The following is a 19,068-nucleotide window of genomic DNA, read 5'->3' on the forward strand; positions in this document are numbered from 1 at the left end:
CCAGTCAAATCCGCTTATGCGAGGAAATACCTATCACAAGGGAAGGCTAGGGTACATCATTCTGGGCATAAATGCCACATGTTCCTTCTTCCTTTTCTTATGGGCAAAAATACCCTCACCTAGAGTTATTCCAAAAATTTAGCCAAATTAAAGGAAAGTCAAATAACTTGAGGGTAACTAGTTCAAAAGGAATAATACTATTTTATCCCACTTTTTCTTACTACCAAACAAAAACACAGCCCAAAAGTCTCAACTTCCCACATCAGCAGTATCATGCCAAGACAGCTGGTGCAGGCATCGACAGTATGAGGAAATGAACAGAGGCAACTAAAAAACAATGAAGTAATGAGATCATGTAAACAAAGAACAGTTAAAACTACCGGAGGCAGGCTTTACTAATCATGCACAGGATATGGTTCAAACTTCAAAGCAAACAATTTTATACTGAAAGGTATCAAGACATTATTGGCATGATTTGCAAATATACATTATGTATTACTCAACAACCACACCAATGCATAACATTCAGATGTCATTAAGTATCTCCCAGTAAGCAAAACCTATGGATGGATATTACTGGCTTCAATCACCCACCATAGAATTCATTATGGAGTAATTATTGTATTATTTATCAAAAGGATTTAAAATTTTAAATACAGAGAGCATAAAATTTGATAAGATTTCATATAATTTCAAAATTCATCATATAGTATTATAAATAATCTACTAAAAAATGCTTGGCTTCAAATTCCTAAAAATTTTAATAAATATCTTTCACAAATATAGTAGGAAGAAATAAGTCAATTATATAATTACCCAAAAAAAGCCTATGGTACACAAACTCCATGCAAACACATATAGAGTATGCCATAATATGATCAGGGTAGAGGTTAGCACATATCACTCCAAACACCTAAATACTCTTCCCATATTTCCATGTTATATTAAGGTATTCGTTTGAATTAATCAAGTATTAGAAGAGCCCCCATCAGCCAATGCAATTGACTTTTTCTGATGTACCTAATGATGCCCTCATGGATTCAGATCCCAAGCATGATGTCGAGATTGGGTGCCATCACAAGCGTCGAGACAGGACTGTTATAAACTTATAAGTGTCAAAACAGGACCATCACGTCATTGTCCTAGTTGTTTCGAATGCTGAGTCCTAGGACATCCCCCATTCTAAGTGTCGAGACATGGAGGGATGACGGCACATCCTATTCCACAGAAAAACCAGGTCCGTCCATCCACAGAATTTAAAACCTTTTACAGCACCACCTCTACTCGTATATCTAAGGGGAATAAATGCAAATAGTCTTTGGATTAAATGGGTGGTGTCTACATACCTCTTCCATCAACTCTATTTCCTGGTACATAATATAATTATATATGCTGTTGTGATAATATAGATAGGTTGAAAAGAGAGGATGTTACATTCACTAGAAAATTAAATAATCTAAGTTGCAAAATGAAAATATAACCTATTTGAAGTGATGTACAGAAAACCTCAAACATCTGTGTATAAAAAATTGTATGATTTGGAGAGCCCAGGCCCACAACTAATAGTGTCTCATGTCCTTGTAAAACAAATATTTGGGAAAATCGGATGCACATGCAAGAGGTTTCCAATACATATAATATTTTGTACATGGTCATTATAGACTCTGTACATCTCATCCAACAATTTATATTTTCATTTTGTAACTCAAATAATTAAAGTTTATAGCAAGTTTGAGATCCTCTCTTTGCATAGTGTGCATATATTTGTCTGTATACGTTAAAACTAAGGAATTTTTTGCCCAGTAAATTACAAGAATTCATGAAGATTTGAAGAAAAGCATACGCAAAACCATGCCAGGTTTTAGTTTTGTCCACCAACAAGGTGAAAAGTTGAGCTTATTTCCGGTCCCCATTAATATGATTCTCATTAGTGTCGTACATCTGACCATAAGTCCAAGATGTTCCATGGTTCCACCAACAGCAGAATTCTTTCCCAAAGAACCAGATGTTTTGATACTAAAGCTCTCGTGAGCCCAACAAATTACCATCCCACTTGGTTTTGGCTTAGAGATGCCGTCCTTTAAGATTTTCATGCGCCCCAAAATTTCAATTCCATCAACTCCATCCGAACCCATACTAAGTATGAGTCCTCTTAAGCCAATAGTCATCTTAAATCCCTCGTAGGCTTGAAGGCTATACCCTAATCACAAGCATAGAAATGTATCACATTTTTGTACTAAATTAGATTTGATACCTCCACCCAAGATATCCCTAAGTCTACATCTCACTCACCAGCATTCCCTCTTGATATATCGTTCTCCGATCCAAATCTCTCCCTTGTGCGTCTCCGTCTCATATCCCCCTTCCAAGACAATGTTATCTCTATTTTCTGACAAGGAAAAGTTACTATCGGTGGATGGTCAACGAGGAAAGCTATGAAGGTCTAACTACTAATCAAGGTTAGCCAAACTAGTACCAGAAACCCATGCCGGTTGGCTCTCAGTTCGGTACAAGGTGAACGCTGTTCACCCCGGTTCAATAGACCATGATTCAAGCCTTTTAAAGAGGTGGAGGGCTCCGAACTAATTCAATCTGGTGCGAGCCCCGAGTGGTTCGTACCGATTCCGCTCCGAACCATCCAGTTCAAGATGGTTTAGGAGAGATTTCAAAATTTAAGGCCGAACCGATCCAATTCGGTTCAGTACAGGGTGAACCGAGCAATTCGGCCCCATTCGACATACCTTGTTGCAAATAAAATTTCGTATTTTCTATTATATTTGATATTCATATTGGTTTTGGTTTGATATGAAAGTTGATTATGATTTATGAGCAATGCCTTCAAAGCATTTGATTTCAACTTTCAAGAGTGTTAGATTTATAAATATTTGTCTACAATATTTTTACTGCCTATAGATAACTATTTTTCCCTAGATATTAGCTAATCTCAGTTTATTCATGGATCGGGACGCCCCACTATCCCGCCCCATCCTAACGGCGATCCCAATCATGCATCCCAGTAAATATCCTCCATCTCTCTCTCGTTCTTCTTTCCTTCCTTTCTTTCTTTTTCTTCATTCTTTCCATCCTTCCTTTTTTTCTTCTACCTTCCTCTCTTTCCTTTCCTTTTTCTTTCATTTTCTTACCCTTTCCTTTATTACTTTTCCCTTTTTCTACTTCTTTCTCTTTCCTCTCTTCCTTTTTTTTTTCCTTCCTTTCTTTCCTTTTCTTCCCCCTTCCTTTCTTTCCTTTTTCTTCTTCTTCTTTCCTCATTTTTTCCTTTTCTTCATCTTTCCTCCTTCATTCCTCTATCTTCTTCTTTGCCCACGTGGATGGATTTCGGTGTCCTGACCCTATCCCAATCCCGTTTCTCACAGGAACAAGGCGAGACGGCAGAGATGTCCCCCATCCCGCCAAGACTTAACACCTTGCTTATTATATTCATTTTCTTTTCCATATTTGAACAGCAAATACCTTTCTCGTATGCTTTCTATAAAATATAACATGATAGTATCTTCTCTATTATTTTTGCCCCTTCGTGGTGGAGTATTAGGCATAATTTGTACTTCAATAAAAGATAGCCGAAATATGTTCCCCTATGAAATTTTCTAATATGACACAATTTTTATGATAGTCAATAACAGCAAATCAGTAATGTGTTAGACATTTTTTAGGATCATTTAACTCAAATCATTCTTTTATTTCCTTATATTAGATGTCTCTTTGATTATACTAATACCTTGGTCGGTACGATTCATTCAAAAATTTGTTAATCTAAATTCATCAATCTAGAACAACTACATCTAATTGGGTTTGTTAATATAAATTATTGGGCTCTTCTATTGGAGGACATTTTCATCTGCAAATGTTTACTCTCCCTGACTTGAGATCTAAGTGTGCAACTTAGCCATTTCAAATTAACCAACACAATTCATCAACAATTTGGCTTAATCTATTTTATTTAACATGCATTATATGGGCTTTTGGCTAGTATGGTATAAGCATATGCATACATGATACATATATATATAATGTTTCCTTTAGCAAATTTTTGGAAAGAAAAATGACACTAGTAATCGGGTAAACTCCAAATGCAAGCGAATAACCAGTAGTAATTTTTTTATCATCTATGGCAGTTATATTGTATAGCATGTCCGGACCTCCCTACATGAATCTGGAACTACTACATTACTTTCTTCTGCATGCTTTGATTATGAGTGTCTTGGTTTTGATTAATCAACTTGATGTATCTTAAGTATTACGGTATGCAAATTGCCAAAAGATATCCTTCTAAGATTATGCACCAGCTTCAGTCCTTAATTCAAAAACATTTGATATCAAAATGTCCTTAATGTCGGATTATGTGCCAGTTTGCAATTTCAGTCCAAGTTATAACCATCGATAAAATAAAATTTCAACATCTCTCTAGAGCATGCTTTAAAGTCATTTCAAATTGCACGGATAGTTCCGAAAGCAAAAGCTATAGTAACACTATATAGAGCACAGAAGTTTACAAAAGAACCAAGCTGCAAGTAATTGTAAACATTATAGGTCAGGAAGCTTTCACTGATATCCAAACTAAAACAACAAATCAGCCAAAAAAACTGAATCAAGCTGCCCACCGCACCATGAAAGCATTGCTATTACACAAACGGCATATCTACTTCCGCATATAAGCCAATTACCTTTAGCAATGTAGAATGGCTCGATACCAAAGAGATCTTCTGAATGCAAGTCATTGCAGAATAAGTTATCTGTGAGCTTTAGAACATCCCCCCATCCATAATTTTCAATTTTAGACAGCCGTGAGTCAACTAAACTACAATCAGACACCTGCTGTATCAAAAAAAATGATTATCATACCACCTATTTAAACTGTGTAAACTACAAAACAAAGGAGGGAAGACCAAATCCATTATTTGTTTCAGATAAACAACCTAAACCATAAAAAATAATTAAGGATTAGCACAGAAAGAAATGCCCCTAAACATATAGATTTTAGGAATTTGGCTTCTTAGCAATTGAAACTCCAAAAAAGAATATAACAAGTGCAGAAATTGTGGGGAAATACAGGAGCTATTGATCATGGTGGGCCTACATGAAGAATTAGTTCAAGTCCATACAAATAATCTGATGCTTGCAGTGATCCCATGGCCCAAGGCTCCAAGCAACCTTCAGGATATGTTATGGATGACCAGGCAAGAATAAGGGAGTAGATTGGGATAAAATCAGTCAGTCATGTAGGATAAAGCCAACAGATATTTTAGTGGGATAAAGTGGAATTAGACGCTTCAATTACTTTGACTAATTAGGACGATACAAAAGAAAGCATATCATGATGAAATCCATAGTCAAATTTGAATAGGGTGGATGTAAGGCATATGCACAAAAAAAGGTGATAACTATGAGTTAGTAAAGTTATATAAAAGAAAGCAATAGTGTTGCCAAACTTATCAATGGGAAACAAAACGAGCAAAGGCAAAATAATATAAATAAACCAAGAAAAGAATGTAGTAAACAGATGGGAAATTTAAAGTGAAAGTTTGCTAAAAGAGGGATAAAAAAATAAATGTATGGAGTACTAAAAGATTGTTGAAAACTTTTAATGGTATATCCTTTGTTGTTAGGATAACAGGAAGGCTGGATAAGAAAGAGGGCACCAGATTGGAATCAACTGGAACAGAAGTAGTTGGACCAAGCAAGCCATGATAGAAGTTATGAACAAGAATTCAAGTCCCGGTGGGATGTCCTACGGAACGTTGGAACGAAGCACTATCCCAAATGCTGCGTCAGATTGTCCAACCATCATCACAGTATCCCACTCCGCACATCCAGAGACATTATGTCAGGACGGGCCAGCATGGCGACATGTCCTGTTTCAAGGAAAAACCAGAATGGCCCTGTCCCACAGGATTTGAATCATTGTTATGATGCCTCCACTGACTAGAAATTTACCCTTGATAGAACTGAATGGATTAGGATGGACAACTAGAGCAAAAATTAATATAAAGATCTAAAAGTTGCTAAAAAAGCTTATATTTCCATGAATCCTTTGCACCAAACAACATGAGTAGCTATTAGCACATGTATACTTCAAAATGCAAGCTGTGCTTATATCCACTAAATATATGCATTTGATATGGTTACTGTCTAATACCTATTTAACTCTCCTATGTTCAAAATTAACAAAAATGCACCAGTTACTTCCAGAATACATCTAGGAGGCTTCCAGATACAACTGGGGAATTATATGGGTGGCAGGGGGTGGTGGTCTAATAATGGCTGTTCCCATCTCGATAACGGGCATAATAATGGTAATTCTATCCTATGTAACATTGATGTGATTGTTTACATTCAATGTATTGGAAGATAACTTATTTGACTAAGTCTTTAGATGCTGATATTATTTTATGGAATATGAGTTATGTTATTGAGATAACCCAATATGCTTAATTGATGATTTTTCACATGTTAATTTAAAAAAAAAAATCCATCTAGTCATCATCATAATTCATCTTATCTCAACCTTCAATATCTACTGTATTAGTGTTATCTTGTATGTAGACATTCTTCGTAATTGGGTAGCCTATCTTGTATGAACAGAAATTAGACCAGGGGGAACTCATAACATAATCAATACCTTTAGTTCTTTCAGAAGAAAAGACAAAGAACGCTCTCTTAACAATTTAGCATCATTTTTGGAAATACTTGTCCCTGCAGAGTAATTAAGATTGCAACATCAACAGCAAAGAATAGAAGTTTAAAATATGATCTACAACAAAATTACAACAAATCAACAATGATAGACAAACAAGAAACAGTAATTACTAGACAGAAGTACACGATAATAGAAATTGAAAGAGATGGATACCACAAGTATATGTACAAGCCACACAGTTCACCATAAAATAATAATAATAATAATAATAATAATGACAGGAGTCACCGAATGAGTGCCACATATACTTCCCCAGGAATAATTTCCCCATGATTACATATCTTTGTAAATCAGATCACCAAAAACAGCATTAAGCAAAAGCATCCTACATGTGCCCAAAATAGGATAACCGGACACACCAAATAGGTTCACTTTTTTTCCAAGTACAAATAGTTTTATGTGATTAGCATGGAGCAAGCGCCATATATTATCCACCAAACATCCCATGCCAATAAGAGATAAGCATGATAAGAGGATTCAGCGACTGTTGGACACCATACCTTTTGCAAAGAAAAATTTTCCGCCTATCTCAGAGTAAACTACTCTACCCTTATGATGGAGTATTTTGCTCCAAAGTAAAGAGGATTATAGTTATATCAACATATTTACTCCTAGACAACTTATTCCGCAACCAAATGCAGCCTAGAATGTTCCTTTAACTTCATCCAAACCAAGGTTACCCGAACCAACCGGTTCAGAGCGTACCAAACCAAACTGATCGGTCACCAGCACGGTTCAGCCAGTCCGTTGGATATATAAAGGGCAAAGCCCTCCCCCATTTGCAACTCCCTTCGCTCAGTTTCAAAGCCCTAATCGCCGAAGCCCTCTATTCCTATCGAGTCGACAACAACGATCTATGACAATGTCCCCAACCAAGTGAGCCTCTCTCTCTCCCTCCCTCTCCCCCCCTCTCGTCCCCATCGCTAGATCCGAAGCTCTCGAAGCTCCCTCATGGCTCGAAGCTCCTCGGCCTCTCTCCCTCCCTCTCACTTTCCCCCTCCCTCTTCCTATTATGATACACCCTAGAATGGCAAGGTACAGACCCATATCGTATTGAATTGATCGCCAGCTGGTATGAGTCCCGGTATTGGTTCAACTGACCTTGGTCCAAACAATCAACAATTTGAAAATCAAGTTTTCCAAATATTAACCTGTACTCTAAGACATAGATTAGATTGACTGATTGTTGAAATACATATGTTTTCAAGCTAAACAAGCTGATATAGGGTAGTGCTAGCAGATAAAAACAGTTGAAAGAAAGACTCCTGTAGAGACGTGTTCGATATTTTTTTCACCAAAGAGATTTTGCCTTATTGAACAGGCAAGGGTCTGCCGAAACCATTTGGATGAACCATTATAAAACTATGATCATAAAAAAATAGCAGATGAATCTTCATTATTTACATATACTATAAATTATAGAATAATTCTACCCTATTATAAATCCGAGTCGAGCTAGCTGAGTACCCATGAACCATATACTCATAAAACAAATCCTCGCTTTTCCTGTCTCTACCTACTTCTCACTATGAAGTATAACACATGACAAAAGTGCGTTAAATATTTGTATATCAAAGTGAAAATATTGTTATCAAAGAGATACATTATTTTTCTAGATAATTAACCCCCCCCCCAACCAAAAAGAAAAAAAGAAAAACAAAAAAGAGAAGAAAAGATCTCACCTAGATGCACAATCAAGAGTAATTCACAAATAAAGAACAAATCCTATACATTATACAAGAATAGCAAGCTTTTTAGGGCACAAAACAAGAACTACAATGGCAGTGGCGAAGAAAATATCTAAGAACTATATGATTGTTTACGATAAAAACAAGAATTAAAAAGTCAGTGGTTAAGAAAATACCCAAACTTAGGCCATCTAGTAAAACGAGGAACACCCCGTGTATGAATGCATATTCAGATCCAAGACTTCCCTCAGTCACATTTATAAATGAAATCCAGGACAGCAAATCTCTCACTGTGAGTTGCCTCCCAGTTTGCAATTGATTGAACCACTGTTACAGAAACAGATAGAAGAAAGCTGATTGTTGGATCATATGAGAATAAGGAGAAAAGAATAAACAATGAGGCCATAAGGTATCTTTTCTGGAGGCAGGTACAGTGAGACTACATGACTAAAAGCACTTATATTAAACAAACAACAAGATAACATAATAATAAACCAAGAAAAAGTTTCCCTAACATGCAGTTATACTAAGGAAGCGAATGTTCTCTCCAACTTGCAGCCTGCTGATTAGGACTTAGGCCTCAAGTAAATCCTTCTATCCAGTAAATTTTACATTTTTATTGACCATACTTGCAATAAGTGCAGTAAAACAATACTAGATAATAAATGAAAGCTTGATCGTAAGTAAATCTTCCAGTATTCATGAAAGAACACATACACATTAAAAAATGCAGCAGATAAGTATTACAGAACAGTCATCTCCAACTCTCATAGCAAGATCCAGGAATATATGGCATTTAAGAAGTCATTTGGACAAACATGACATTATGCTGATCATATGAACAACTAATATGCAATGTTGACCTGAAATTAGAAATTGAAGTGACATAACAAACAAACAAAATGTTACATACCTGACAGAAATTTAACATACAATGTGCTAAGAACGAGAGTTCTGATTTAATGAACCTGTATCATGAATCAAGGAACAAACAAATTCATCTCACTCTTCCATTCAAATAAAGAGAAAAGGGAAAAAGAAAAGAAACAAGAATAAGAAGGACCAATTCAACAGGATCCAATTCATCATAAGAAATATGAGGAAGAGAAGTGCTAGACCTACAAACACATATAGGTGAAAACCACTAACACACAGCATAAACTACACAACCTCCATATCGATGCAGACCCTATATCCACTTCATGCAGGATACATATATAAAGTGGGGAAGGGCATGGTCTTGCTGCCTATTGGCGCTTCTCATCCACAAATGTTTGTAGGTTCAGACTCTTCAAAACTTTGCACAGAAAGGATGCACATACCTCTCAATGGAAATGCTCTTAAGTTCATTAAAATCATTAACAGGAGGTACCCATATCTCAGTAAATCGATTTCTCAATGCTGGAGAAAGCTCCTTCTTCCCATAATCACCTCCCGGATTCATTGTTGCAAGAATGAAGAAATTAGGATGAGCAGTTATCCTCTCAAGAACAGAGCCCCCTTTCTCAGCTAATGACTACAAAAATAGTAGCTTGATTAGAAGAAAGTCAGGAAATCGGCAACCAATCAAGGAACAACTTCAAAGGAAGAAGTTTGGTACACTTTAAAATCTTCGAAAAATCCCAAAAGCATACAGTCAAAAACATGTGATGTTGATTAAGCCATAACAGTTGTAATATAAGTATAGCAATTAGCCACCTTACCAATCATCCAAGATAACAAATTAAGCATCCAGAAGCACTATTATGGATAAGAATTTGAATCACGTGAATTCAATAGGGGCCCAAAATGGTGTGAGCTTATGCCCTTATGTCGATACACATGTTATGCACAAACTAATCATGACTTTCCAGAAAGCATGTGGCTTTTATGGTTTACAACTTTACATGCACTTATGAAAGTTGAAGATACACCTTTCAGAATGTCATCACTGTCAGATGGAACAAACAGTGGTAAAAAATACAATACAGTCGCTTGAAATCAATGCATGTGAACTTGAAGAAGAGTGCAGTAAAGATGAGGAATTCTAATTGAAAAATGATAATCCAGTGAAAATAAAGCATGTATAACAAAGGACAATCTCATAAGTGCTGACAGTAAGGAAAATAACTATTCTTTTAAGGGAGAGTAATCTCAACTTTAGAGTCTCAGCACTTTCCAAGATCAGTCAACAATCAAATCAGCTAAAGAAACTCTCTTAAAATAATTGAAACAGCAGAACAATGGACAAAATATGATCTTGAATCACACAACATTAAGGCTAAAATTGGTGGAAGCAGACAGGGAAAAAGAGAAAGGAACGGCCACTAAATAAACCTCAATTAAGTGATGAGAAAGATTTACAAATTAACGCAAAGCATTGGATAATGAAGAATTGTAAATAAATACTTAAAAAACCCAGGGAAAAGGCTTGTTATCATCAAAACCAGAGTGGAATATATTCGTATGTCTTTGTACACTACTGCTTGGCTTGCTCTCACTTTCGTTTAAGTTTCAATTTTTTCTTATTTATAATACTTCAATACAAAGTTCTATCTAATAAATAACAGACAAACTACAATGTGGGAGAGAAATGGGCAAAAATGCATTTCAAGCAGCGATAATATGATTCAGCGAAAGATTAACAAACATGAGACCTTGATAATATATGTTAGACATTGGAATTTTTAGTCTGGATTCTACCATATATTAATATCAACAGGTAAGAATTAGGATCTAGGGAGCTGCCAACTGTTTCAATGAGACCTCACAGCGCACCTATATAAGAAAAAGTATTGGCGTACAAAACAAAACAAACTAGGGTATGCCGTACCGGCCCGGTACGGGCCGGTACAAACTGGTCCGGGCAAGGACCGGTACCAGAATAGCGTGGGATCTGGTACCGGGAGCTTTTTATTGAAAAATCGACCGGTACGTACCGATCCGAACCGCCATCGATACGCCGACTGGTACCGGTACGGCGAACCTTGGAACAAACAATCATTAGCATTGAATTTTTGAGGTACATCATGATGTAACTGAAAGAGTGATTGACCAAAGCAAAGAAAATGACAACAATCTCAAAGAACGGATTTGAGATATACTAGGAAGGTCAACTACGGAGACAATTTCTTTGCTGTGAAGTTTACAAGATGTAATTTAATGGGCAATGAGAAAGGTGCCCAAACCACAGCAAACATAGATAGCAAGTAACGAAAATCTAAGTAAAGTTGTTGCTCAACAACTTAAATTTAAGTTGCAGTAAGTTAAAAGGTCGGCACTAAGCCTATACTTCTTCAGTAATCATAGATAAACTGATTGCTAACACAAGTGAAGAAGCATTATAGTTGTTGGGGGGCGGATGGGGGACCTGGAACTTTAGTCCCACATTGGAAGAGTAGCGGAAAGGATTGTGCCTTATAAGGAGGGGCCACCCCTTTCCTTTCCAGAGGGCCCCCTTTGGGATAAAACCTTGAGGGCAGCGCAAAGAGCCGAAAAGGCCCGACGCACCCTAAAGAGGAAAATACCTCTACTGCTGAGCTGCTCCAGCACCTCTCAAAATGGAGAGGATCCTTTTAAGAAGGACAAAGCCGTGAGGAAAATATTGCCCATTAAGAGCTGCACACAACACGCGTCGCGCGATACATACGCACCTCCCCAAAGCGGACAATACCTCTGATCGGGACGCAGTCACTTTCCCGCTCTAACAATAGTGTACTGTGTACCTATAATATACCCTTGAATGCTAAATAAGTAAATGGCTAAATGCTAATTCTAGATTGTAGAGGAAAACCTCAGCCCTTTAATTCACTAGAATGAAAACAAAAGGATAGGAATGGCATACATGGATATCACCACCACCCCTCCCTACAAAAAACAAAAAAAAATGAAGGTCAGCATTTACGAACAAGACCTACTTTGGTTATAATAATTGATTTGCAAAAGAACTATATCCAGCCATGAGGCTAAAAAGGTGCTTCTAGAGATGATGCGACAGATGTATGCTTGGTGATCCAAATGATAATTTTGTAAAACAGCAAGAAAGCCCACAATGCTATATGGTTCAAAAATATTTGAGCAAGCAAGTGCTTAAGTAAACATGATGAATGTTGCACTGGTGGCAGTGCTGGGGAGGAGGAATTGAATTGTGTGGATGGTGCTGATTAAGTAAATTAATCATAAAATGAGAGAAAATATACACAAAGGAAAAGAGATTATACGAGCTGGCTCAATTGAGGGCAAAATGACGGAGCCAAATTTGCCCATACCATAATGTACTGGGCATATCATACCGCATTGTACTGAATGTACCATAACATACCAGACCGATACCAAACAGGTACACCGTACACAGTCTTGTACCATTCTGGCACTTAGTAGCCTCCTCGTCTCGTACCGTACCATGTACCAGCACTGTAGTAGGATGGTAGCAGTAAGGGATCCGGTATTGAGATGGCAAACCTTAAGATGGAGAATTGATTAAAATACTTAGACATGAGTAGGGGTTGAAAAGGATGTGCAAGACCTAGAAAGATTTGGTATTAAAACTTAAGACAGCCGAAAAGGCAAGGGAGAAGCCCAAGCTAATGCAGAAACTATGAAAAAAAAAATTGTAAAACTCATAATAAGATTGGAACACAACTCAATGGCATGCAAGGATACAAGAAACCTAATCCAAACCGCCAGGTTCACCTCGTACCGAATCGGTACTACTTTTCAAAAAATAGCATGAACCGCTCTAAAGAAAAACGATTTGAACCGGTTCGCCCCCCCTACCCCCCCACCCCCCAGACACCCACCCTCCTTCAATATCTCAAATGGCTTAAACGATAGTTTGTCGAACAAGGATAAACTAGCTAAACCGCTACCGTACCGATAGCTGATCGGCATGGGCCCCAGTACCGATTTGGCTAACCTAAATTTAGACAAGACTTAACAGTTATATAGTAATACAAAAGTTCCAAAGACAAAAACATCTGATGTTTTATGACCAAAAAATTCAAATGAAGCCAAGGAAACATCCTCTCTTTATATGAAAGTTAATAATAGTAACTTTCATGTACTTAAATATGAAAAGATTAACATGAAAAATCAAGCAATAATAAAAAGCAAAGACTAAACAGTATCTACTTCCAAAATATTCTGTTAAGCAATACCTTCTCATTTGTAAATTTAGCAAATCCATAAATAATTAGAAATTATAAAACACACCAAAATATACTTATGTGAAGATTATGTTTCCAAGCACAACTTATAGTTTTACAAGTTACATTTAAATAAAAGCAGGTCTTCTTCACATACTGAAAACTAGATAGAACATAACAAAATATGGTCTTATCATACTAATATTAATATTTGTTTTATCAAAATAGTGCATAAATAATCAGGGAATTATCAAGGTGAACCACATTAACTGGTATTCACACAACGAACAAATGAGAACTTCACAAATACCAGTTAATCTTATCTAAGCTCACTCATAACTTAGATTTCATTTACTTGGACACAGAATCCAGATTTCCAGGAATAGAGATCAGTCTTTTATAGAATTTTGATTCTGAAAACAAGTACAAACAGGCTTAGTCAATTTCTCTGCTTAAGGGCAGTAATTTGTCAAGTTAAATCAGTAGAATAAGAAAAGAATTCTTTTGTTGGTAATGAATCATACTAACTCTTGTCCTATCAATATCATATTGTTAGTAGACAGAATCATAACAAGACGACTTCTGTCTCCCTCCTATATCTGTTAGAAGTAAATTTATTTCCAAATAGAGGAAAAACCCACCAATTTCCTTTCAGGTTCTAGAACACTGTTCAGCCGTTCAAGTACACTATCATCAGCCAAGGAAATTTCATCCACAAGAAAAAGATCTCCGTCCTTCATCGCTTGCACAAGTGGTCCATCCTGCCAAAGGAATATGGTTTGCCACTTCTGCTGCAGCTGCAACAGATCCAGTTTTATTTGCTCAAATGCCTCAACATCTTGTTGAGTGACATCAGGATGCAACGGCGCATGTTGATTGTAATTATTAAGAATTTCATTTAGCTGACTTATAGTCATGGAGCCTTGTGATATGTCAGAAGATAAAGCCTGCATGACATGAGATGTACATGTAAAGAAGCAATATCCTGGAAGGTTTAATTGCTGTAATCTTTCAAAGATACCAGAAAAAATTAAGAGAACACATACAACATTTCCTGCAAAGTGAAGGAAAACTTTGGATTGCTTCACCCTCACAATGCCATGTTTGAATTCCATAACTAATCTTGATCTATCTCGCACTGGATAAAACCCCTGGTAAAAGATAGAACATGTTCAGATAGTAGGAGATGTCATACAAGCAAGCATTTGAGCTTCATCAGACTAGTGGCCCAGACATCAACAGAAACGAAACTTAAAAGAATATAAAGAAAATATAGAAAATGTGAAACTGTGAATAAAATATAAACACACCCCAATAAAGTCTGAGGTCTCAGTGTACTGATGGCAATTCAAAGTGTGCAATCTTGCCCTCAAAACAATGCTCAACAGCTGGCAAACAGTGGTCTTCCCACCACCAGTTTCACCAACAAGAAGGACAGGTTCACGTAACTTGTAGCACCGCTCAACAAGAAAATATAACCTCCACATACTTTTGGTCCATGTAATACTACAAAGATTAACAAGATATGATGATGAAATTTAAAACAGCAGAAAGAACAAATGCACCAAGTATGAAATTAGAAAATCAAACTCACTTTCCAACGTTCTCTTGTACTCCTGGAATCCTAGAGAACTCAAAAGCAGCATCACCCTGGCCTCTTTCCTGCATTCAAAAAGAAATATAATATAACAATGATATTTATCAACTTAGAGCATTAAGTCATCAAACAAGGAACATGCAGCGAACATAATCATTGCTAACAAACAACAGCAACAACAACAATCCTAGACCAGAAATATATAGAAATCATTTTGCATGAATACTAACTCATTGAGACACATGCTTAAATGGAATAGATGGGATTTATATAGAAATCATTTTGCATGAATACTAACTCATTGAGACATATGCTTAAATGGAATAGATGGGCAATAACCATCAGCGAAAATAACTAAAGCGATAAGGAAAAAAAAAACTTAAACCATGAAACGGATAACCCTCTCAAAAAGCAATGTTGCAAGATAAGCGAACAAATTACTAAAATCAAAAAAGAGAGTGAACAAATTTCTCAACATAGAGCAAAGAAGGAACGGTAACACCCAAAACATCAAAGCAAACCACCTCATTGAACAAGATGACACTATTCCACCACAAGCTAAAGAACTGCCAATACAAGTTGGCTATATATGCAGAATAAAAATTGCATGATGGATATGCTCATTTGCTTAGTTCAACAGGATTATTACATAGTATTACTGTTATCAACCAAAAAGCAGATCAATCAGTTTCTATGTAATGATGAGCAGTATCTCATACCCTTAAACCTCCAAAATTATACCAATGAAAAAACAATTTAATAATTAGTTGGAATGAAATGAACTAATATGAAGCATGTTTGGCCAACAAATTAGATTTACATTAGAATGCAATAGAGAAAAAAGTAGCAGTTCATAAAATCAGAGAACATTTTTCCAAAAACAGAGTAGGAACAAATGACGCACCGCTTTGTACAAGTCATCCATTATCAGTTTCACATGAAGGCACCGCTCCACAGTTTCTCGGACAACATTCTTCTCATTTTCATCTCTCAACCTTTCAGCAAGAAGAAGATATCCATCTCTTGCCAAATCTTCATAGGATTTCCCAAACAACCTGAAACGATTGGCCCATCGAAACAAGTCTCGTGGGGTGATGAAACCATGTTTTCCAGCAAAGACTTTACTATTTTGCCTATGCAACTGCAAAGCCTTCATAACTTCAACCATTTTTGTAGCATAACTTGCAGGTATCTTGCATCTATTTTCTAAAATGATGGTCAATTCATCTTCTGGAATTTCATCAACATGTATCTCCAAAAAACGATTGCGAAAAGCTCTAGACAACATTTTGCGCCCGCCATATAATGTAGGTGGGTTTTGGGTGGCAAAAAGCATAAAATTAGGGTGCGCAGACACAGTTTCTTGAAGTTCAGGTACAAAGAGTTCCCTGTTATCATCTAATAGCCGATTTAAAGCTTCCAACACATCCGAAGGAGCAAGATTTAACTCATCTAAAACAATCCAGTGTCCCTTGCGTACAGCCTTTACTAATACACCCTCTTGAAACTGAAGTGTCCCAAAAGAATCGGTAATATAAGAGCCAAAATACTCCTGCAAATCAGTGTGCTCGTGATTGTTGATGCGGACAAATTCATGACCAGTAACTGAAGCAAGATACTGAACAAGGCTAGTCTTGCCGCTAGATGTGGGACCCTGTAGAAGAACTGGGTATCGTTTAATATAGACTGCACGTGCAAGGTTCTTGAGATGCTCCCTAACACTTCTAGTAAGAACATAATTCTCGATGAAAGTAGCAGAGTCTGAAACATTTACACATTTTGATTTTTCAGAAAAATAAGCATCAAAAGGAATACTGGGAGGCACCGTCCCACTTAACAAGTATGACACTATCATATTGTTCATAATTTTTGCACTGGGGCCATCCAATGAAGTAAGAAAGAACATGCAAAAGCCATCATAAAGGGCTCTTTGGAAGCCAAAGTTCCTCTCTGCCCTTTTAGTATATTCCAGTGCACGAGCAAGGGATCGCAAACTGAACTGTGGCTTCTGGTTAGCCCCATCCTGCAGCCTCTCCTCAGATTCACTTTTGGCAGCTTTGTAAAACCGTACAATCCTGCTAGACATATCTCCCCTAGTGTTTATCTCATCCATATATTGATTAACAAAAAGAGTCAGATCCTCATCATCCAATACATCATCAACAAAAGATTCAGTAAACCTGCTCCTGAAAGAATATGGCAGTTCTCGCTTTCCAGCATCTGTTGCAGGATTCATGCAAGCAAATAAGCGGAAGGAAGGATGGCGATCTATGTAATCAATATCCCCCCTTTCAGTCAAACAAAGTGTACCCTTATCTCCATCTAAAACACCACTTATTCTCTGTAATGTTTCTGGTGGAGCCAGATTTATCTCATCAAGTAAGATCCAGTGGCCACTTCTTAAAGCAGTTATAAAAGCTCCCTCCACAAATGTGAATGACATGCCTGCAGCAGCACCAACTTGCTTAAGAGCAGTGTTAAGTCTCAAAGAAAAGGACACCCAATCTTGAAGTACATCTTCAGACAAAGGCCTCTTTCTCTTTGAGCCACAGCCAGAATCAACCCTTTTACAAACACGTTTATGAACAAACACAACTGATTTTTCAAAGGCATGTAGTAGCTTTTTCCAGTTCTTTTCTATTGCATATATCTCATAATGACGAAGCAACGCTTCATTATCCTATTTGCAGCAGGTAAGCATTCATCAAAAAAGTAAACACTTTTTTCGTGTTAAGAACAAGTTAACAAATTTTAGCAATAGAAAGACTAGCCGGGCACATATTTTTAATGATATACCTTTCCAGAAAATGTTTTACAGAACAATTCCCTAAACTCATGATAAAGAGGTATGCAAATTGAACGCGCATCTGTAGGCTTGAATCCACCCAAAAGATCAGCAACATCACTCTGCTGGCTTAAGTTCTGCAATAGAAATATATCCATGCAATGTTAGAAAATTAGCATTTACAAAAGAATTGATAATAATGGCAATATTATCCTTTGGCCTGTACCATCACAGTTAGTGGCTGGCCAAGCCTCATGGCCAGATTCTGCACAAGTGTAGTCTTCCCAGTACCAGTTTCACCCACCAGAAGTACAGGTTCATTGTACTTCACAGAACAAGCAATCCTCTCAAGAACATGTAAGGCACTGCGAATACCAACAAAAGGTCTCTTCGGCTGAACAACCTGCAAAAAAAAAAAAACAGATCAACATCACATATAACAGAAGTTACAACAGAAACTCAAGATAATTGTGAAGACCATAAACATACTGCAGGCTGAGAGCATTGTAGAACAACTCTTCCAACTTGTAAATCTGATCGTCGAGTCTGCAATAAAGGATGAATTAAGCACAACAAGCAACAATGAAACAGAATAACCATCACCATCAGAAAGCAAGATAAACCTGAAACACAGGCTTGTTAGGATGAGGATACACATTTTCTGCAATTCCCCAAATCCTGGCAATTTCTCTCATCATCAATAAGCGGTTCTCAGAGGAGGATAAGGAAGCCGCAAATATATCAACAGCCTGAACAATATAAGAAATGTTACAACTTACAATAAGTAAGAAAGCATTTATTAAGAAAGTTGGTTTCTTAGACTAAACTCATCAACAAAAAGGAAGCAAAATACACACCTCTTGATATATAATCTGACGATCACTAGCTGGCAAACCAACGCCAGAAAAGTTGAGATCTAGACCAGCAATTCTCCTGCACCACTTCAGAAGATGCCTACAAATGCCAACTTCTCAGCAAATGAATAATGACATTCGCAACCAAGTCGAGAAAAATAGAGTGCATACCTTAATGAGAACCTACTAAAAGCACCAGCTGATGCAACCCCAACATCCTGGATTCCTCCCAGTCGGTATGAAGCCAAGGAGCTTACTTTTTCAAAAGTTTCTGTAAGACACACCAAATGCCTCGGTTACATGCAT

The 19,068-nt window shown here is 37.0% G+C and overlaps 1 protein-coding gene across 1 annotated transcript in view; it reads right to left on the reverse strand.

The window, feature by feature from the left end:
* Window positions 1–19,068, reverse strand: part of LOC103715404 (midasin) — a 77,209-nt gene that overhangs the window by 34,448 nt on the left and 23,693 nt on the right. The window contains 16 exon segments of the mRNA XM_039118420.1: window positions 4,683–4,833; window positions 6,638–6,711; window positions 8,580–8,730; window positions 9,317–9,371; window positions 9,726–9,919; window positions 14,168–14,473; window positions 14,573–14,677; window positions 14,837–15,032; window positions 15,121–15,188; window positions 16,028–17,803; window positions 17,920–18,045; window positions 18,135–18,311; window positions 18,398–18,454; window positions 18,532–18,657; window positions 18,766–18,862; window positions 18,934–19,033. Coding sequence (XP_038974348.1) covers window positions 4,683–4,833; window positions 6,638–6,711; window positions 8,580–8,730; window positions 9,317–9,371; window positions 9,726–9,919; window positions 14,168–14,473; window positions 14,573–14,677; window positions 14,837–15,032; window positions 15,121–15,188; window positions 16,028–17,803; window positions 17,920–18,045; window positions 18,135–18,311; window positions 18,398–18,454; window positions 18,532–18,657; window positions 18,766–18,862; window positions 18,934–19,033 — 3,759 coding nt within the window.

The sequence above is a fragment of the Phoenix dactylifera genome, unplaced genomic scaffold (assembly GCF_009389715.1).
Source record: "Phoenix dactylifera cultivar Barhee BC4 unplaced genomic scaffold, palm_55x_up_171113_PBpolish2nd_filt_p 000346F, whole genome shotgun sequence".
NCBI lineage: Eukaryota > Viridiplantae > Streptophyta > Magnoliopsida > Arecales > Arecaceae > Phoenix > Phoenix dactylifera.